Raw genomic sequence first — 23,069 nt, forward strand, 5'->3', positions numbered from 1 at the left:
TGAAAAGACTTTCTCTTGTCTCAAGTAACAGCTGCCATTCATCTCTCTCACCACTATATTTTCCAAGTTTCTTTCTTGACATAAGAGCACAGAGCCCAGCCTGTGCAAAGCTCCAAAGTTAAATAACTCCTTTCTCAAATTAGGGAATTTCTCTGTTAACTAGCAAAAGATTTATCAAGTTCATCGATGCTATCAATAAAGTAGAAATTAGTAAATGCAATGAAAATGAATTTTTCCTTTTGTTTGCACATGCTAGTAAGTATTTCAGAAATATCTTCCAATGAAAAAGGTAAGAAAATGTGTAGCTTGACAGTGGGATATATAGAAATTAAGGGGTGGGGTTTGGTTTTCACATTATATTTTTTGTGACTACATACATATCCCATACAAACAGCATTTATTTTCCTTTCTGGTTAATTCCCCATGGATCTCAACTACTGAGTTACAATTACAAGGAATGCCATATAAGTGTTTCCCTCTGTTAAGCTACGCTAAATAAACTCACATCTAAGTAGATGTTTAATACTGTTTACAAGTAGAAGTAACAGCATTTATACTGCTAAGACAGAACCTATCTGCCCTGCATCTCTGCAGGAATCATTCAAGCTAGAGGGATGCCAACATCAGGAGTGACGGACCAGGGAAAGCACTCAGGCTGGTACAGCAGTTGTACAGAAAAACCTTCAGAAAAGTCGCTGAACTGTCCTTATTTCAGCTTAGCTAGAGTTAATTTTCTTCATAGTAGCTCATACAGTGCTATGTTGTGTTGGAAACAGCGTTGATAACACAGGGATGTATTTATCACAGAGATGTTTTTGTTACTGCTGAGCAGTGCTTACACAGAGCCAAGGCCTTTTCTGCTCCTCACACCACCCCACCAGCGAGTAGGCTGGGGGTGCACAAGGAGTTGGGAGGGGACACAGCTGGGACAGCTGACCCCAGCTGACCAAAGGGGTATTCCAACCATATGACGTCATGCTCAGCATATAGAGCTGGGGGAAGGAGAAGAGGGGGAGACATTTGGAGTGATGGTGTTTGTCTTCCCAAGTCACCGTTATGCGTGATGGAGCCCTGCTTTCCTGGAGATGGCTGAACACCTGCCTGCCCATGGGCAGTGGTGAACGAATTCCTTGTTTTGCTTTGCTTGCGTGTGTGGCTTTTGCTTTACCTATTAAACTGTCTTTATCTCAGCCCATGAGTTTTCTCACTTTCCCTCTTCTGATTCTCTCCCCCATCCCACCAGGGGGGAGTGAGCAAGCAGCTGTGTGGTGCTTAGGTGCTGGCCGGGGCTAAACCAGGACAAGAATGCACCCTTTACTCGCCCCATCCTCACAGCTGGTACAGTTTATTACTTTCGATGAAACACCCTGCTAGAGCCTGTTGGGGCTGACCAGGACAGATGATAAATAAAAATACATTCAGGGTCATCAGGCTGATGCATCATATTCCTTTATACCTACAGTCAGTTTAACATAATCTTGTAGGAACATTTCCTACAAGAGACAGTTATCTGTTACAGCGACTCAATTTATTTAAACATCATCTTCACAAGTGTGAGAGGCTGCAAAGCAGTCAGCTTTGGTACAGTCAAAACAGTTCCAAACAAGAAAAATCATCCCTAATCCTTAGATTGAGAAAATTACATAAAGATGAAAAATCAAAACATTTTAAAAAAACCTGTAATTTCCCTTCTGTAATGAATCACAAGTTTAATTCATGCACCAGTCATCCCCAATGATAAATGTTCTTATTTGCTGTACTGAGCAGCTATAGCCTACAGGAGAGCGGGCATCCTATACAGTTGTTTTCTCATCTATTGCTGCTTCTAAAGTAGTGGCAGAAAACTTGCACAAATTGAGATGCATTGCAAATGAAAAAAATTGAAATTTTTCTGCTTTTCATGCTTGAACTGAACTTATGAAACCAGATTATTTTGTAGTGATAATTAGCAACATAGACTCTTTTTTTCGCCCTCTGCAGTTCTATTTAAGATACTAATCTTGTATCTCCTTTCCGGTCTCTATCAGCTACAACACACGAACTTGTCATAATTCTGGCACAGTATTTTCCGCAAATCAACCATTAAAGCAGTCATCCCAGCCAGATTTGGAAAACAAACAAAAATGCCTCCAAAAACAGCTCTTGCCCCCCAATGCTAAATAAAACCCTAAACCACAGAAACCCACACACTGTGGGTGAAATGGTAAGAGCCCTCCAACAAAACAGCGCGTTCCCATACACCGGGAGGGAACAAAAGTGAGGTCATTCACATGATGTTGGCATTTTTATTAAAGAAAACTCAAACTCTTGATTCCAACTTTCAGTATTCAAAATCAGCAGCAAGGAAAAGAATCATACATAATCAATAACAATGTTTTTCCACAAAAAATGGTCTGATCTCTCCATTACTGAGCACTGCATACAGAATCTCTCATGGGAATCTCTCCCAGGTGGCTGCTACTCTCCTTAGCAATTATCTTCTTCCAGCTACCCTCTCACATCAGCCAGGTGCTTCAGATTCCAGAAGAGAGGAGACCATCTTCAGAACTGAAAATAAGTTTCCAATATTTTGGATTTTTTGCTCATTTTCGTAACACATTTCTCATTTGGAGTATCAACTATAAACAAACTTTCTAGATCTGCCCACAGAGGAAAATAAGAAACTACCATTTGGGCTAATTACAGACTGTATTATCTATAGGCTACCTATTTCTTCCTTAAAGACATCTGGAATTTAGCTGCTTAACTTTTAAAGCCTTGGCCTTTATGAAGAAAGAACTGACATTTTCATTAAGGCATGGATATTCTAAATTCCTGTTGTTAACTTTCTGTCTTGTAAGAGTGGCCCTCCTTCTGGTTGGTCCATAGAAAAAGTTATGAATACCTAAATGCAGGCAAGGAGGCATTTTATAATAAGCAGTTGAAGAGAACTCTTTTTTTGTATATGAACAGAGATTGCTTCTACATTAAAGAGGTACAAAGAACAGCTTCAAAAAAGCAATTGTATTCAAGTTTCCCCTTTAGAAACAAACATTTACATGATATTAAAGAATTTGCAATATCATCATTAGATTTTCTGTAACTTAATCTTCATTCTATTATAAGTAGAAGTGAGTGTTAGATAGGATTTCATCATCTTAAGAAAAAAATGCCCCAAACTATAAATGTTTGATTAAAACAGTCATCAAATGTCCTTATATATTAGATATGACAGCTACAAAACCAAAATACCCTTACATGGCTTATTCCATTATTCAGAAGATGGACAGACTCAAAGAATAGTTTATTATAGGGCATGGCAGATACAAATTTAGCTACCCTGCAAGGTACATCTGCTGTGTGTCTCTATCTGGTCCTTCAGAGATAATCAACACAACCAGCATCCCAGGATTTGAAAACCCATTTTAAAACTAGCAAAATTAAGTTAGTGGAGCAGAATGGAAAATTTCAGTTGGAAAGAACTGTATCACTTTGTCTTATTAAGAATATCAGATAGCAGTGCACACACTATTTTAGTAAGTCTGGTTTTACAACCAGAAAGACTAATAGCCGTACACAAAATCCTCACAACTGGCTAGGGGAAAACTTTTCTTATTTCATCAATTAACCCCCCTGCTCCCTTTTATACTATATCCTGATGCTTACATATCAAGTTCAGAATGTAATCAAGTCCAGAATAATGAGCACTTGCCTATAATCAGCTATTTAGTACTTTTGCTAACATTTTTGTTTCAAAATTTAGCACCCGTATGCAGTATTTCAGAGCACTACTTATTCATCAAAACTGCATCCACTTAACATTGACAGAGCACTCTGCAGAAACTTTGAGAAAGAACTCTAACAGCTGAAGATTCAGAGTTAATTGTTATTATAATCTATTTTATGGATAATCTAATTGATTTTGATTCTTCCTTTTAGTCTTTCAGACAGGGGAAGGGGACTGTCTGCCCATGCGTAAGTCAGAACAGCAGTTTTGGCTTGCTGCGTGGGACCAGAACCTGACCTCTCAAATGGTTGCTCCGGACTTTGGAAATAATTAACTTCCCCTACAGAGGATGGTTCTGGAGATACTTGCAATGACAAACTATTACCAGCTTTTTTTAAATTGGTCTTTTTCTTCTTCCCTTTAATTGAAAGAGCTGAGTCACTGTTTGTTCTTTTGCTCGTAACGGCATCACTCCCTTCCTTTGTGAAACATTCTTTAAACTGACCAGGGTTCAGTTGACTTTGCTGCTGCTCATAAACCAAATTTTTATTCATGTTATCATCATCACTGTCTTCACTAGAAGAACATCTGTTCTGACACACACTCTTTATAGAAGAAGTTTTCCAAGTAGTTTGAGTATAAGCTTTTTTAACGCAACAGCTAGTTACAACATCTGGTGACTTCTGAGAGACTGGAAGCATTTCACACTCAGGATGCAGCATCTGTTTTGTTTGCCCACTGCGGGCTAGAAATGTTGAACTGCTTATATTACAGTCTTTTTGCATCGTTTCAGCCAGGCTGCCAGCTTTTTTGTACTGATATTGATAAATGTGTACACTGGATTCCCTTGAATAGTTTTCTGATAGCATATTTTTACTTTCCTGAACTAGTTTATTTAACTGACATGAGGAAGAGACATCATCTTCATAATGATTCAATGTTTCTTCTGTTTGTTTAAAACATTTCAAAGACTCCAGTTGCACTACATCTTCAGATGACAAAGGCTTTGATGGAACGGTAGTCGTCTTAAGCATTTGCGCACTTAAAGACCACTTCTGAATTTGTCCCATGGCATCATCTGAAACCAAATCATCCGCACTATCAGAATGATGTTGATCAGACTGCATAGCATCAGAATATTCTGAGCTATTTCTCACTGTTTCATCACCTAGTGGATGAGAATGTTTTATGTATGTAAAGTCAGCTGCTGGATCATGAATATCATCCCCGTGGGCTGGTGAAGCGCTGGAGAAGGTTCCTTCCATACTGCTCAGCTGTAGACCAGCTGTTACAGAGGAAGAGGACGATATCCCTGAATCTTTAGTAAATTGTGCTGGCAATACAGGTGAGTCAGCCAATGTACTCTGTAAGAGCGAGTAAAGCGATGTAGTTGGAGGAAGAGCAGTTGTTGATGCTGGCATTTGAACAGTTACGCAGGAAGCTGCAGCTAATGCTAGATCTTTTGATTCAGTACTTCTCAGGTGTATCTGGTCTCCTGGGGGAGTTTTTATATCTGACATGGAGTTTTGCACAGGAAGAACTCCACATGTAGATTTTAAATTCATTTGAGACAGAAGATTGCTAACTTCATCATAAACATTTGGCAATTCCTTTTCTTTTGGTCTATCTTTTCTGTCTGAAAAAAAATAAAAGGGCATATCTAAATGGCATATTAACCACAGTTCAGATTTCCTAGTGCGAAAGTATAAAATGGTAAGATAAAAGCACAGTTCCTATAATATATCATGCCTTGATCTTGAAAAAACATGATATTGCTCAACAGTGGAAAACATACTTGTTGCTTGTGCTTTGTGTATTCTGGCAAGACCCGTAAGTTCATAAGAAATAAGCTTTTGGACTTACTTTTCTGTTTCTTCTTCAGAACTTCTGACTTTTCCACTTGATAAAGGGTAACAACATGGGGATAAGCAGCCCGAAACAAAGACTCCTCTTCTACTGTGACTACAAACAACTCCGCAGGCTCGTCGTCTGCATCAACATAATGTTCTTAAAAATACCCCACAAAACCCCCACAAAACCAAAACATCAATGAATGTACACTAGACATGTATATAGACACATTCCAAAGTAGGAAATAAGAAAAACAACAAAAAATTTATCTGAGTACAAAGAAGGTATGTAAAAACGTCAATAGTACCATGTTTGAGATTTAGCTACAAGTCTTTTTCTTTCTGCCAATCTCCTGGCACAAACAGGCACACTAAAGGTAGAAGTCTGTCAGCATAGAAAAATTTTTAGCTAGTGAACAGTCACAGTTTCAGGTATACAGTGAAATAAGATATAAAATACAGAGTCCAGGTCTTATTAACATGTACCAGAAAAAGTACCTGAAGATCGAGTCCCTGGCGTTCTAGGTAGATGACATTTTTAATAACAAACAAAAGCCACCCCACTGCTTTTACTTTCAGGGTATGTGACATTTGATGTGGATTTCCTATTGTTTTCAGGGAACAGTTTCCAATCTCACCCACATTTCATTTCCTCACAATGTTGTCAAACTTTTCCTCTTTAAAGTATACTTTCCTATTTTCCTACGAACTGTTTTGTTCCATAATGTACATAGAAACTAGACCAACCTGGTTTTTGCCACTCAATTTCAAAACAAGGAATTCCATTTTTAACACGTGTCTTGACTATCCTGTAAGAACATAAAGCAGCCCATTAAATGATTTTGTTTGAAAACCCAAGTTATCTAAAAATATTTCAATACTCTAATTTGTAATGACTCAGAGGAAAAAATACTCTTCTAATAGTGAAATTAACACACCTTTTAAAAATACACTACTTGTCTTTATAAGTTCTACACTAAAATTTTGGGTCTAGATTTGAATACTGAAACTTTTTTTTTCTTTTTTAATGATATTGCTCAGAGGAGCGTAACAAGAAATCAAACAGCTATTCTGTAACAGACAACCATAACGCAGGCTCCTACAAACATCAGTTTGATATCTTTGACTGTGCCGCAGAGAAGGTTGTTGCCATAGACAGTAATCTTCTGAATGACCAGACAGCGTCACTTGTATCTTTTGCATGAGAGCATGAAGGAAGATAAAAAGTGAACTCAGCAGGGACAGTCAGTCTTTATGAGATTTTTCTAAAAACATTATCTATACTCCAGTTTAATAAGTTCCTAAATGTGAAGAGGATCCTGCTGAATCATTACTGTGGTTTTAAACAAAAGAAATCCAGCGTATGCAGGATCTGTCTTTTAAACTCTTGAAACACTAGAAAGTGTTACAAACAGAGGATGTCAATTAACTTATTCATCAAGGTAAAATGCTGGTAATTTATCTAGCCAACCTGTTTAAAAAGCAGTCCCCAACCAGTCTCTCCACTCTTTTGAAAGATAACACTGAATAGAATGGCTTCTCTGCAAGTAATAATTAAACAGACTACGACACATAAACCCAGAAGAGATACCATCACATTGCTACGGACTGTCCTTCTGTCTCCCAAAATAAAGGTCTATAAAATCTTGAACAGCATGAAGGAACATGGAAAAACTACTAACCTTCTTGCAATACAAGAATTTGGGGGCAGAATTTGTGTTTCATTTGGGAAATGAAACCGTCAGATACTAAAGTTTTATGTTACTCCCTTCACACAGTGAAGTTAATTTCAGATTTGCAAACAGACACTGTAGATTCTAAAAGTTTACATAAGTTTAAGAAAAGGTTAGATCATTAAAAAAAATACATCAAAAGCTGATAGAATAAGAAGGTAGTAATTCTGGCTCAGAAAACCCCTCAGTAACAGAAACCTGAATGGTGGAAAAAAATATTCTAGGGGAAAGTAGTTACATGCTTATCTTGGTTTTTTTCCCCTACATATCCATTCTTAGTAACAGGATATTTGGCCATTTTTATATTCCTAAATGAAAATGTTGTTTTGAGGAGAAAAAGGGTAGCAGAATAGAACCGTAAGCCAATGATTTCATCAGACACATTGTACAACAACAGTTGACAGGTCTGATATGAAATCAGAGACCATGACTGAACCTGCAGATGCTCATTTCTAAGCCTAGGCTCTTATTTTGAATCACAGAAGACAATTAAACTTCTGCTAAGAACCTGAGCAGAGGATCAAACCTGTAATGCTCAATCTCACATGCAGATCCAAGGAAACAGAATTGAAAATAAGCATAGGAAAAAGCAGGCATTGTCAGGGAGAAAGAAAGGAAACTACTATATGTATTAGCTTGTGCAGCAGTAGTATAAGAATTGGTGCGCTGATCTGAATTTTTACCTCTATTCACAATGAGCACAAAGCTTGGAACAGAGATGGAAGAAAACATATTTCCGTAAAAAAGGAAAAAAGCCCCATGATTTTCATCCAGCAACAGAAGTAAATACATTAAGTTCAAGAAATCAAGCTACATTACCGTATAGCCTGCAGTTGTTTTGAATCAATGCGTCCAGATTTTCTCTGGATCATATCGTAACGTGTCAATAGTGCTAACAGTTTCTTACAAGCATAATGTTTGGTCCATTCCATCTTCTCAGAAGCAAATATCTGTTAGTGTAAAAAAAACCACCCCAAACTTTAAAACTTTCTTATTCTGTTAGAGATCATGCTTAGACAGCTATGTAGTAGGGACACAGGACTAAATACTTAAAATATCTAGAAAGCTTTTATAATGCCCAACGATATCTCACTGCCAAGGGAGGGAACAGTAATCCATAAAAGGGCAGATTCAGCAGCTGTCAATAACAAGCCAAAGGAATAAGTATGTAGGGCAGCAGCAGGGATAAGACAGTTGCTAAACACCTTGTCAGATTCAGATCAGCTACACAAAGAGCTGCGCAAATTCCGAATTTTGCACATGAGAAGGATGAATATGGATTTTCATTAAAGCTACATTGCTTAACAGCAGTCTGTTATGCTATACATAATTCACACACTGTCATCAATCCCAGAAAATGAAACACCATAAGAGATCTGCTTTCACCAATAAAAAACAAATACAAATAATTCTTAGAAAACAATCCTAACATGCATATATTAATCTCATGCCCCTCCCCCCTCCAGAAAAAAAGCTTCACAAGATATTTATCCTTGGACAGAAGAATAAGCTAGACCACTTTTGAGCTTTGTGCACTTTGAATTAAAGGGCCTCTGAACTTGAAAGCTGGTAGTATTGTGCTAAATACAAGCCTGCTATTGGTTTTTATGGAAAAATATGCAACATTCAGAATAAAATGTTATGTTCTGTTACACAGAAGCTGTTACCTTGATACCAAAAATATCATTGCAAAGGAAGTTTAATGTTAAAAAAAAGAAGTCCACAATCATGACTTGCTGTAATACCCAAGTTACCGTGCCAGTACGATGATGAAACAAGTACAAGTAAAAACAAGAGCTGTTATCTGTTAATACCTTTATGAAAGGTGGATGAAAACAAAAAAGATAACATCACTGAAGCATATATTATGCCATATAACCATACAGTACTTTATACACTACATAGATAATGCAGCACTCAGCAACCCCCATCTGGTAATACTGGACAGTGAAAAACAAAACAACGGCAAGTGACCTTTTTCTGAGTTCTCTTTCTTCCACTTTTCTACATACTTATTTACATCAACTGATTATTTTTTTTTTCAAAGTCTTCAGTTTCAGGCTTTCAAAAAAAGTAAGTATTTTAAGAAGTTGTAGCAAGATTCTTTAATTCTTATTTCCAGTAAAATTACCAGTAAAGATCAAAATTATCACAGATGCCTTCCTCACTAATAAACAAAAACCTGAATATCCAGTATTTTGTTATATACCTGAAAGGACAATAAATTTGGCCTTTGACATTCCTTTATCTTGATCAATTTATTCTTGTTTACAAGAAACTCCTGGATAACCTTGAGATAAAAACAAAAACAAGGCAGTTTAAGAAAGGGCAGAAAACTGAAGTTTCAATTAATTGATTAAAGAAATTAATCTTTAATTAGGCTTGTTTGTTACCTCAGGGAATGGAAAGCCCTCACAACTGTTAGCTTTTCTGCAGGCAAAACAAATGTGTTAGGAACTGAATACAACTGGGAAAAATGCAGAATTTAAACGCTCACCCTGCACATGAACGCAGGGAAAAGCAGTTCAACTTTCAAGACATTCCTACTTTCTGATATTGTCCTCCACTGCGCTTGCTTGTTTCGCTCGCTCTAACTGATGCCATTCACAAGGGCAACAGTATTTGGAGTCATTGGGTTTGCAGTATTTAGTGCTTTCACAGAATTTACATCCACTACGCTCATGGTCCTTGAAAGATCCTACAGAAGGAGATGCACAAAGTGTGAGAAGAAAAGTTTCCCAAAATCTCCAAATATACAAAGCTAATACTACAAACACGAAGCTCAGAACATAGGAATCTGACATGAAAGTAGCTGTAAGCAGATCTGAGTGCATTAGCTGTATTTATAAATCTACAGTGAAAACTGACAAATAAAAGCAAGCTTTCACTTTTCTGGAAGACTTTTTCCCCAACAGTTTCAGACATTATGCTGGAAACTTTATTACGCAAAAACTACAGCAGTCGTCTGTGAAAACCTGGCAAACATATGTAAGTAACACATTTGAAACAAGCTTTTCCTTCTCCAAGTTATTGGTTTGAGTTCACTGATCAAAGACGCTACCAAAATGAGATTCCTTAGGACTAATTTCTTTTTAAGGAAACACTGCAGCAAAACCCAGTAATACTAATGGATTCGGTCCTCTTGATGCAGGACTAAGCCAAGCAACTAAAGAAATAGTTGCTTGCCAGTATAGCATACTTTCTTTTCTGATAATGTTAAAAAGACAAATATCTGGGATCACACAACAGCACTGTGATAACATTCCATCTGCTATCAACTAGTTTCACATTTGAAGAAAGGTAGTTCCCAGCCTCAAAAATATTTATATAAAAGATACATATACACAATACTGAAAATATGAAGACAGCCCAGAATCTGAATAACAAGAAATGCAGTTTTCAATGCTAGTCATAAAAGCCCCCCAAATGCAACCAAATAAAAAAACTCACTACCCCAGCCCACACACCAAGAACAAAAAGTAAACAAATGATTAGGCTAAAAAGAAAATTCAGTGCTTTTCATACTGACCTGGATGATGGCACTCAGAACAGTGAATTACCCTTTTAACAACCACAGGTGGATTATTATCATACTGAAATTGTTCTTTCCATTGCTCAAACCTAAAAGGATATTAAAAGGATTAAGAAATATTTTTACCTTTTATATTTAAAATAAAACATTGAAAAATACTCCCTTTATACTTCTCAAGCACCTATCCAAGAGTTTTCTAATTTATGAAATAATTTTTTAAAAGTACATTATATGATTGTTGCATTTCTAATATTGACATACACATTATTATAACAAACATAGCAAATGCTTTCTATCTCATGTCCTGATCCACAACCCAATTAACAATAAGCAAGAGTCTCTTATCAGACTTCCTTTCCAATATATCAACAAACATCTGCTAACTCAAGAGCTAGGAGCCAGCTAATGTTTAAAACAGTAAGAAGCTTGCCTAGCAAAACACATAATTCACTTAGCAAATATAAAGTAAGGAATGTGGTAATGTCCCCTCTCCCAAATTAAAGTATTACAAACATTGTCTTAGAGTTCAAGTACGTACCAGCAAGTCTTTGAAAAAAAAATCAAAGTACTTCAGCATACAACATAAATTTTCACTTTACCTTTGCAATAAGTTTTCACCTCGTAAAGTCTCAATTAACTTTAAAGCTTGTTCTTTCCCAACTCCTGGAACGCCCTATTGACACAGAAATATGAAACCTTAATGACAAACAGAAAATACTCAGATTTTCATAAAAACTGCTTTCATAACTATGTAAAGAACTGACAAAAATGGTCCCAAATGCTGAGAGTAAATTGAGAAAAATAATTTTTGATCAAGTTCTAAAGTCAGAAAAGGTGACAGATTACAGCCGTACTACAAGTGTAAAACACAAGCTGCGTTAAATGTTCTTATGCTCAATAGCAACTCAGATAAAACAACGTAGAGAAAAAAGGTAACAGAAAACAATAGGAAAAGAGGTTTTGTTTGTTTGGTTTTCCTTCTTACTATCTGTAACAGGACACCAATATAAAATACTGCTAACATTCTTGCCAGCTAACTGTGAGAGAGCTGCAACTTTTTGGAATTGTCTTGGAAAGACAAGACAAAGACAGATCTTTTGGATTTTAGAGTCAAAAGCCTGAACTTAAGAGATAAAAGAAACCTAGCAAAAAGCTTTTACTCACAGGAAAGATATGCTTTATGGCAATAGAAACAATTTTTAATATTTGAAGACCTCAAGCACTTATGCAATATCAATTCTGAGGTGACAAAGCAAAGTGCAAGAGCATTGTCTGAAAAATAAATTTAAAAAACCAGTAAAACCATAAATCCAAAGAATTCCTCCCCTCCCTTTCAATAATTGCTTGACTTTGATATTTACTCCATTATTACATCTGTAGTATGTATGTCCTTTATAGGAAAAGGGACTACCACTATTGATAACAGGGGGATAGGAATAGCAAATATTTTCTTAGAATAGCACCATCCAACCTGACCTTGGAGGTTCCTTTTCTGGAACCTAGCTCATGGACCGAGATCCAGACCTGCGTAGTAACCTCTAGACATACTAAAGAGTGAAAGCCAGATGATTAAAAACTACCAGAGGAGGGTCACAAAAATGATCAGAGGGACAGAACACCTCTCCCATGAGGAAAAGCTAAGGGAGTTGGAGTTGTTCAGCCTGAAGAAGAAAAGGTTCTGGGGAGATCTTATTGTGGCCTTTCAATACTTGTAAGTATTGAGGGCTTATAAGAAAGATGGGGATGTACTTTTTAGCAGGGCCAGGGACAAGGAGTAATGGTTTTAAAGTAAAAGAGGGTAGATTCAGACTACGTATAAGGAATAATTTTTTTACAATGAGGATGGGTAAAACACTGGAACAGGTTGTCCAGAGAGGTGGTAGATGCCTCATCCCTGGAAACATTCACGGTCTGGTTGGATGGGGCTCTGAGCAACCTGATCTAGCTGAAAATGTCCCTGCTTGTTGCAGGGGGGTTAGACTAGATGACCTTCAAAGGTCCCTTCCGACCCAAACTCTTCTATGATTTAAAACACACATACTGATTTTCCAGTTCCTCTTTCAATCCTTACTCTATTTTGCCAAGAATCAGTACAGTTGAATATAAAGGTTGTATTGAGCGTACTTTCTACAGCATTATTACAAATAAGTCTGTAGCTTGTTTTTATTCAGCTGTAATAGCTGAACTGAATATAAGCAGCCATATGAAAATAAATGTGCATTCAAAACCAATTAGAAGTTGTCACTGGACTGCAGCCAGACACTCAGGCATAGTGTCAGATATTCAGCTTCTGCAAGGAAAGCATCATTTTGATATACACTCAACAAAGTAAGTGCAATTATAGAATGGTATTCTCATTATCTGTTCTGCCAATCCCCATTCCCAATGCACTCCTGTAATTTGGCTTTCCTTAGAAGTTCCTCTCTTCATTCACTTCACTGGACTGCAGTAACTCAAAAGACCTACCTGGCTTTATATAATCATGTCACTTTAGGACTATGCAAGAATCCAGCATCAGTTCCTAACCACTGATTAGCCACTTTATTTTTTTTTTAACTCCCTCTCTGTTTCTATATTTATTTTGTAGTAATAGTAGTAATAACAATAATAATAATTAAAAAACCCCAACTATTTAAAGATTCCTATAACAGAAGCAAGTCCTTCAGGAAAAAATAAAAGAGAGCTATTTGCTCTTTCAGCAGTATCAGTTGTTTAGAAGGACTGTTTTATTAATTTGGAACACAATAATTTAAGACTAACTAGACATCCATTGCAAACCTGAATGGGAACTACTGTTGCCTGAAGTCACTGTATGATGAACTGTACGGAAATCAAGTTTCATCCCGCTTCCCTTCCCTTTCAAATAGCCACTACAACAGCTTCTGTTCAGTGTCTCCAAAAAAATTGAAGAGCTTACATAAAATAAAAAAACAAACAGTAAAGTAATAATGAGTGAGATCCCTCTCACTTCATTCATTAGGCAAGCTTTCAAACAGGTGACTCCTACTTCTTCATAAATTATGTATTTACAAATGATAGAACTAAAAGGGGATATCTCCAAACTGCATCCAGAACTGGCATTACTAACAGCTACAGTTCAAAACTACCACTACTAGCTATTCCAAACAGCATAAAGCTGTTTTTTCCACATTTTCCACAACTACTCTGCCAGGGATGTACTTTACACACCAACGGGTTCAAAGTATCCTGGCAAACTACTCTGTTCTCGTGTTTGTTCAAAGTAATCGACATCTAAACTTTTGTCTTCACCTCCATTATATTAAAGTCTGGAATAATACATAGCAGTTTTGAAAGATTAATGTTCATAAACCATTTTGATTATTTTTAAGCCTTCACAAATAAAATTTACAGTAACTTACTAAGCATATTCTTCAACTAAATCTCACTAATCATGCATTGCATACAGTTTTCTCAGCATGCAGAAGTCTCCCTCAATACACTGTCTTGGAAAACAATAAACTATAATTACCTAATAAAAAAAAAATTGTATTGCTTACCTTTGGAAGATAATCACAACCCAGAAGAATAGCTAGCCCAATCAAAGACTCTCTGTCACAACCAAGCTTCTCCTTAATAGAGGACATCGTGTAACAGTCAAGAAGTGGATCCTGCAAGAGAAATTTATTTCTGTAACATCAGGGAACAAACTGCCCTGAGTCACATTCAGTAGTGATTGGTTACCCACCCCTATTCACCCACACCTGCAGGAAATAGGTCTATCCCATAAGAGGGCTCTGACAGCAAAAAAAAAAAAAAAAAAAAAATATAAGCAGCAATTCCAATTTATACTGTAATGCATGGATATATAGTTCTGGAATTTTAAGTATGGTCATCAACTGCTGAAAGAAACTAAAATAAGCCAAGGGATGTTTTTATTTTTACTACCTGTAGAAAAAGTGGCAAAACTAACATCCAGTACTAGTGGCTCTAAGTCATCTCAGGAACTCCAGTTTTTAAAATACATGTAAACATTTTAATGTGCTACTTCGGTAAAGAAAAAAATAATTAAAATGCTATCTAGCATATTAGATATAAGCTAAAGGAACACCTGAAGCTTTGAAGGGTAGAGGGACTCAAACACAACAACACGAAATCAAGATTAACATGAATAACAACTTTATTTTTTAAAAAAAGTTAATTGTTCATAGTGTTTTTGTTCTATTGATTTTCTCTTATTACTGCAGTATTTTCTCAACAAGTCATTCAGATGAGCATTATTCAAAATTCCAATCCCAATATAATTTTTCCTCTGCTTTCTTGTTAGATTCACCAGACAAAACACACATTCCTTTTTCTGATTTATACAGAAAGTATAAATTACGTAAATTTAGGGTTGTTTTTTGCCAGTTCTGGAAAATTGCTTTCCTAACAAATGAACACTTCAGCTCAAGGTCATAAATTCATTTGGATTTTCTGAATGATTGCAAAAATTGATTATGATACGGATGTACAATCTCTACCCTATTCACATTCAGTAAGTATATTCATAATAAAACAAACCTGTATGATGCAAGTTCACACACTGTGAACTGTCAGCAGCAAAGAAAGCCAACCAGATGCTGGGTTGCATCAACAAGGGCATCACCAGCAAAGATAAAGAAGTCATCTCACTCTGCTCAGCGCTTGTCAGGCCACACCTGGGATACTGTGTTCAGTTTTGGTCCCCACTATACCAAAAAGTTGTGGACAGGCTGGAGAGGGTCCAGAGAAGGGCCACAAAAATGATCAAAGGACTGGGAAGTCTGGCATATGAGGAAAGACTGAGAGAACTGGGTTTGTTCAGCTTTGAGAAAAGAAGGCTTAAGGGAGATCTCATCACCATGTTCCAGTACTTAAAGGGTGGCTACAAAGAAGATAGAGACTCCCTTTTTACAAGGAGTCATATGGAGAAGATGAGGGGTAATGGGTACAAGTTACTCCTGGGGTGATGCTGGTTGGACACAAAAGGAAAATTTTTCACAATGAGAACCACCAGCCATTGGAACAACGTCCCCAGGGAAGTGGTGGATTCCCTAACATTGGACACTTTTCAGATTCAGCTGGATAGAGTGCTGGGCCATCTTGTCTAGGTGGTGCTTTTGTCTAGATGGAGCTTCTTCCAAGAAAGGTTGGACCAAACGATCCTTGAGGTCCCTTCCAACCTGGTATTCTATGATTATTAGACCCAAGAGGCTGACCACACCCATATGTCCTAATGGTAAATTTATAGGAACCAATTACTTCAATTCTCCATGGTAAAGGAGGAAAAGAAAAAAGAAAGTTTGCTACTTAGCTTTATATTACACATCACGGGACACTACAAACACAGACAATAATACCATAAATGTTCTTCAGTTCCGTAGTTTTGCTCTCACTTCCAATAGACAGATTGCCAGGGAATCAAACAAGATGTTCCTGTCTTAAGCACACTATTCTAAATAAACCCAACTACTAGAGCGTGAATTCGATATCTAAGTAAATGCTTTAAGTCCCTTCTTTCTATTTACATTTTTGGGAAGAGTCTAAAGAGAGGGTGAGAACAGGATGAGGTACATTACCTTAGCATTCATGGCAAAGTTCCTATATACTGTTTGAGCTCCATATAAGAAGACATCTCCATCATTGGTAATGCAGCCATCAACACGTCCTGTTGCATTTAAGTAGGCACACATTGCCTCTGCTTCCCCAGCTGCTTGAACCCAAGGGACACCTAAACATTCCAGCAGATCAAGACACTAAAAAAAGGAATCCAAAAGAAGAGAGACTGAATGCTGAATTAGATCCACTTATTACTATGTGTTTTCTCAGACACAAGCGTATACAAAAACTGCTATTGTTGCACTGCCTATAGAACACTACATCAATACAAGCACTACTTCAGGAGAAATACAGTTTACTGTAACAGTCGAAAGACATATCCAACTAAGAGCAAAGTATCAGTTACAGGACTTGAGCACAGCATGATTAATGGTTACTCCTTCACAAAAATCTTTAAATAGATATTTAAGATGTTTTCAGAAGAAGAGTAACAAAGGAATATTTATCTTTGAGAAGCAACGCTGTTTACTCAAGTAGTAACACTGGGCTAACACAGACATCTTTCAACAGCTGCCAGACTCCCCAAGAATATCAAGCATGAAAGTACAGTACTGTTGGCCTAGTAAAACTGGACCACAGTATAAGACATACTGATACATATACTCCTATATAATTCCTACAAATTTCAGAAAAAAGAATTTATTTTAGAATTTAAAAATAAAATGTGAATTGATACATTCAATCTACTGAAGCCATAAGCATCTATAAATTCTATTTCATAAAATTTTGAATCCACAAAAATCATTAAATATCTGCAACAATGAATGAAGAAAATTACTGAACAGGAGGTCTTTGCAACCAGAGCCGTCTCAATCATCTATATCAAGACTTCCTTATAGCCTAATTCAGTGGGTTTCCAACAAATGTATCCTCTTAGTTATTCGGCTAGTTTACGAAATCATAGATCTAGGTTACAAAACAGTTCTGAGTACCACTTCAAAAATACACTAGCTTAGCTTACATAGGTACACAACACATTCCTGTTTTCACATATACCTGGCTCTAGAAAAAAAAAAGTATCCATACTAACACTATAAAAGAACAAGAAAGCTGAATTTCTGTAATAAAACACTCAATTATGACTGTGGCTCACTACAGCATAACATGCACAGGAACACATCAAACAAGAAAATTATTCTAAATTACATTGTCCCACTTCTACTGCAACAGTTAACAGATGCTGTAAGGCTCAATTTCAAAGGCATGTGTTCCCTCAAAACACTGTTGAAATTTGTGGTGTAGAAAACTCTTAATTCTTTCAAGTTCTTGTATTTAATTTGGTTAAGATTTCTTCCTATCACATTAACAATACTGAAACACAGCCCTCAATTACTTACCTCTTTTAAAATGGTTTTAAATAAAGATCTCCCTGTTCTTGCAGCTCCAACTTTCTTTGAAGGTCCATAGCGCACCTCGTTCCTCTTACTCATCGTGTCTGCTTTCAACCTGGGGGCCTCTCCCTCCATGATGAACACTAGTTTAATTCCCATGGATGTTAAGAAAGAGAACCGAAAAAATAGGTTTCTGCAATAAAGAAAGATGTCCATAAGCTGCAGAATTAGCAAAGCCTGATTTTTTCCAATTTCCTTATATCCCTCAGCCTACCCTAGGAACAATCTTAGCTTTCTCTCCACCTTTTAGGATTTCCTCACCTCCAAGCTAACAAACCTTTTATCTATATGCCTGTCTTCAGCTGAAGTTGTTTTACTATGAACTTGTAATACCTTTACAAAATTCCCTAGAAAACACCACATAGGGAGAAAAAAGATTTTTTTTTAGGTGTAAAGATGTAAGCAAATTTAAAAGGCTTAATAAAAACCATTCAATATCTGAAGTCTGCTTCCAAACACATATCCACATTGATTCTTTTATATCAAATTTTAATCTCAAATCTATCAGTACAGGTACATCATATTCTGAAGTGACTGAATGCTGTGGTATTAGTCACAGATACCATTACCATGCCAATTTATTTGATATGCAAATCAGCATCACTGACAGGTGGCATTTTGCAAGGAAGCAATAATCACTATTTGGTTTATAAAAGTAAAATTGAGGGCAGTAATATCAGACAGCATATACTTTGTCCAGTAATTCCAGGCTCAATCTTTCAAAAGGAGTAGACCAAACATCCGTATCTCTTTGATTTACATGAGAAGATCACTCTAGATTTAATTTTGTACATTTGCCATTGGTAAAAAAGGATAAGCTGATCTTTTGAGGCTAGTTCTATATTCACAAGTGATTAAAAAAAAATTAAATCACTTGCAGTAAGTTTCTCTAAAATACTTAGCAAAACAATTTAGTCTCCAACTGCCTGAAAACATTCTTTTGTTGGTAGAAATCTGTTCATTCCTTCGTCTTGCTTTGGAAAGACTGCATAAGAGATCTGGACCGATGCTTCCATTTCACTGGACACAGAACATCCTATCAGAGGGAAGTAACAACTTTGGTAATGCATCAAGTTTTACAGTTAATTACCCATCTGGGATCATAAGCATAACATTAAGAAATTATTCTCAGAAGTGCTAATATTTCATATGAGCTGAATTCAACAGAAGCCACACGAATGTCTAACAGCAGCTAGTAACTTAGTATTCTTGAGCTAACCAACAACGTGTCATTTATGAAAATCTGTGTATTTTTTCATTTTTGTCAGCATCATTTGCAGAAAACAGTGCTTTGCAGTTACAGTTGCTTATACGTGCTCATCCCTTAAACATGTAACTTATTAAAAATATCCATATTGTTCAAGGTTGTTCATAAGCCTGAATAATAATTTAAATATATTTAATTCACATAAGTGATCATAACAAAATCAAAACAACACAGTCATATGAATTCTGGAAATAGTCTTACATTTGGAATAAGTATCATACCTAAATTATACAGCTCCAAGACTTTTGGCTACAATAATTTATATGGATACCATACCTCAGGTGTGGCTTTGTAACTACTCCAATCATCTTTTTAACGGTTTGTGCTTCGCAAACCCACAGACTTAAATCAACAGCAAGTGTTTTTCCTCTGAGACTGCTCAAGTTGACAGGTTGTCTCACAGGCTCAAGAATTTGCCACAGGTTAGTCACTCCCATTGTTATAGCTGCTTTGTTGTCAGCATGAAGATTTTAGCTGTGAAGACCAAGCAAAATAAAAGAGTTTCAGAATATAACATGAAGTATGACGTATTATGAACATGAGGTTTGGAAAATAAATCTTTAGTCATTATCAGTTTTACTTTTACAAACCAAGAACACTTGCAACCAAGACTGTGTAGTGACTCCAGTTCACAAATGTTTTATTACTAAATACCTTCTTTGGACTGTATATTTTCATTGTGAGAAGTCTGAACATAAATAAAACCAAACTCAGTCAGAGGAAAAAAGATGGGGAAAAAAAAAAATCATTAATTTCCAAGTCTCATGTGTCCCTTACATACGTACAATCCAAACTTTATCTAAAAAAAAGGAAAAACCACACCTCTCGAGGGAATTACTTCCTGATCTGAAGTGGTAGGATTATTGCTTCTGTTCAAATAGAAGTAGCTTAAAGCTACTTGAGGAATATTTATAATGATGACAGAACTCAATCTTTCTTTAATATTCCAAGATGATATAAGAAAGGTCAACAGCCACAGATTCTGGCTTGTGAAATTCAAACTGGACTTCAGGAAAAAAACAGCAGAGGATACTGCAGCACTGGTTGCCCAGAGGTTGCAGAATCTCCATTCCTGGAGATTTTCAACATCCAGCCAGCATAATGTCTTACTGGTTTAATCCAATATCGGTGGAAATCGCCCTCTGAGCAGGGAATCAGCATTTATGATCTCCAGAGGTCCCTTCCAACAAACATTTCAACACTTATAACACTGACTGTGATTGCAGAAACACACCAATGTGTATGTTTTTACTGTTTTAATTTTGGTATTGTGTAACTGGCACTACCTATAATGAATGCCAGCTGCAAATATAGATGCGTTAGGTGGTATATTTGTCTTTTATTTAACTTCATTTATATAGCTCTATTCTTCATGCTACCCCATTACCAGATTTAATCTTCTTCCTTTTCTTCTTTTCTTTTTCATTATTCTTCTTGTTTTCATAGCTTGCCAGTTCTATACAAGGCCTCTAACACAGTCTGCTTTTCCCCTCGCAATACCAATCTATTCCTGCACTGTCTTATTGTAAAAAGTTTGCTTCATGCTTATTTCTGTACGTTTCCCTCTTCTCCCTCAATATTAGAGGATAAAAATCAAATAAAATCTGGAATATTTTGTATTTATTTTTGATTTTGAAACTACAGTATACTCACATAAAATAAAACCCTCCTTTGAATAAATCATGACTAGATGAGCTAGCTACCTGTGCTCTGAGATCTGCTTAAGACACATGAGGAGCTATACCACCTTGTGGCCTCTAGTGAACATGGCCACGTTAAATTCAGCAGTCTTTCACATTTAACACCACTGCAGTCTGTCGGAACAGCAAGCCTGTCTTTGTAGGGTGTAGAATTGTTTTAAAACAAGGCAGCTAATGAATTCCAGGTTGTTTTTAAATCAAGTTCTCATGCTAAGATTTACTTTCAACAGAAATCATGTTTCTCTAATCCATTTCTTTAACTATTACAATCACTCAGCTCAAATTATTGCTTTTGTTGTTGTTATACCTCAAGAACATAAAATGAGTTAAAATATAAATAAAGCTTAATTTCTTAAGTCCAGGATGATCAATTTCTCTGATGCACAGGGGAGAGTAACAAAAGGCATCTAGACCTTCTCAAAAGACAAGTGTGATATTCAGCTTCAGTGAAGTTTAACAAGAGAACACCCACCAAAAAAAGGGAGATGACTTTTTATGTTATTTTTTAGTTCCTGCCAGTCTGCATAAAATTAAAAAAAAAGTGTTAGTTATTTTCTAAATATTGTTACAGAATGTCATACGGTACTTAATTAACAGGAGAGACAAATACACTACAAACACTCAACATTTCCTAAGATTACAAGTAATAAAGAAAAAACTAAGTATAAAAAATTGAAAACAAAAAAACAATCCAAAACACACCTTTTTTTTTTTCCCATTACTAAAGTATTGTTATTTGAGGACAGAGGTTTTCCTTACCCCCATTCAATATATATCTAAGGTTGAGTTATGAAAGTCTGTGAGACCTACCAGTTTTTGCTTTTTTGAGCCTATTCTGTGAAATATTTAGATCTGGATCCTGTATACAGACAGACTTAACACTTTTAAATAGGAGTGACCTGTCTCAGATTTTATTGAGGAGCTGTGTTCATCACAAGCCTCCAATCTGCTTAGAGAGATGGTAGCTTCCAAAGGAGAACTGAACCTGGTTTTTTTCCATATACTTAAAAAAAATCATTGAAGACATCATGCTATTATAAGGTCATTGACAGGAAATAGAAACTAAAAAAAACACACCCAAAACCTTCACAATTTCTCATGGAGCCAATATCTGCTATAGCTATATAGCTTTTATGTTTTATAAATCATGTTTTAAGACTATATTCTACTCTACAATTTTTTTTTTTTTTTTGCACTGCCAGAAAAGTAACCCAGTTACTTGAAAATAACTACAGAAGACATTTAATGCTGAAGTTTAATTCATGCAGATGTGCTTTCACCTACTGCCAAGGTAACTTGCAAAGACCGCCAAGCATACACTTTGTCTGACACAAAGGTCTTTACAAGAAAAAAAAAAACCACCAAGAAACCAAAACCAACCAAACAAAAAAACCCCAAAAACCAAAACTCTCCCACTCCCTCTCTGCACTACTGTGATACCCCAGTACCTGGCACAGTTTTGCCAATAAACCTGAGCAGTGGTGTGCTTCAGCATTTACAGATTCTTCCTCAAACTCTTACTTCCCCCCCCCCCCCCCCCCATGAAAATTAAACCGAGAAGTTGCCTGGAGGCGAAATAACCAGACGCACAGGCGCGATGAATACAAGCATCTAAAATTCCCGCCCTGATACGAGTTAATCAGACGGAAAGAGAAGTTTCCCCGACCCACTGTAAGACGAAAAGCCTTCTGGAGGTCCCTCCCTGCCCGCTAAGACGGCTGCAGGCCTAACACCCTGGCTCCAGACCTGGGGCTGGGGGCCTCCTCTCCCGCAACGCTCCCCCGGGGCGGGCGGACGCCTGCAGAGCCGAGGCCGTGGAGCCTTGAGGCCCCCGACACCTCCTCAGCGAAGGGGGATTAGCAGACACTCACATCCCGGCTCGAGGCCCAGCCCTAGCCGCCGACTCCCGAGACCCCACAGCGAAGAGAAGGGGAAGACCCCACAACCGCACGCCCGCTCCGCGGCACCAACGGTCACCCGCAAGGCGCGCACCGCCCCAGCAGCCACTCCGCCCCCCGGAAAATGGCGGGCGCACAGAAACGGCCCTTCGGGGCGGGGGGCGGGAGCGCGCAGGCGCTGCGCCCCGCGGCGGCTCTTCCGTCGCTCCCGGGTGGCTTCACCGCTCTTTGGTTCGGTTTTCGTGCCGCGCGGGGCTCGGGACCTTTCCGGGGCCTGAGCTTGCAGCGGTTCTAACGGCCCCACCGGTGCTGAGGAGAGGTAGGATGAGGGGCGGGCTGACCCGTGTGGGGTGCGGGGGGCCCTGGCGGCCGGCGCTGCCGTGGCCGAGCGCGC

The 23,069-nt window shown here is 37.4% G+C and overlaps 2 protein-coding genes across 6 annotated transcripts in view; one reads left to right on the plus strand and one right to left on the minus strand.

Annotated features, from left to right (window-relative positions):
• Positions 1-1,431: 1,431 nt before the first annotated feature.
• On the minus strand, positions 1,432-22,795 carry GEN1 (GEN1 Holliday junction 5' flap endonuclease). 3 transcript variants are annotated; one of them, XM_075750566.1, is made up of 14 exons: positions 22,649-22,734; positions 19,354-19,551; positions 17,757-17,943; positions 16,380-16,556; positions 14,340-14,450; positions 11,421-11,494; positions 10,819-10,910; positions 9,837-9,987; positions 9,683-9,719; positions 9,499-9,579; positions 8,109-8,239; positions 6,304-6,365; positions 5,570-5,713; positions 1,432-5,342 (listed from the first exon to the last, which is right to left on the minus strand). In XM_075750566.1, exons 2-14 carry the CDS (start codon positions 19,512-19,514, stop codon positions 3,892-3,894), a joined length of 2,859 nt encoding a protein of 952 aa, XP_075606681.1. In that variant the 5' UTR covers positions 19,515-19,551; positions 22,649-22,734; the 3' UTR covers positions 1,432-3,891. The 3 variants fall into 3 exon arrangements, with proteins under 3 accessions (XP_075606681.1, XP_075606682.1, XP_075606683.1); XM_075750567.1 differs by lacking the exon at positions 22,649-22,734 and adding an exon at positions 22,368-22,486; XM_075750568.1 differs by lacking the exon at positions 19,354-19,551 and having other exon boundaries at positions 22,649-22,795.
• The window catches only part of SMC6 (structural maintenance of chromosomes 6), a 39,880-nt gene continuing 39,591 nt past the window's right edge, over positions 22,781-23,069 (plus strand). The window contains exon 1 of one of the 3 annotated variants that reach the window (XM_075750565.1): positions 22,781-22,994. The gene's annotated coding sequence lies outside the window, so the exon portion shown is untranslated. The remainder of the gene's footprint in view (positions 22,995-23,069) is intronic. The other 2 variants (XM_075750564.1, XM_075750562.1) reach the window with 2 other exon arrangements.

This window comes from Balearica regulorum, chromosome 3 (assembly GCF_011004875.1).
Source record: "Balearica regulorum gibbericeps isolate bBalReg1 chromosome 3, bBalReg1.pri, whole genome shotgun sequence".
Taxonomy (NCBI): domain Eukaryota; kingdom Metazoa; phylum Chordata; class Aves; order Gruiformes; family Gruidae; genus Balearica; species Balearica regulorum.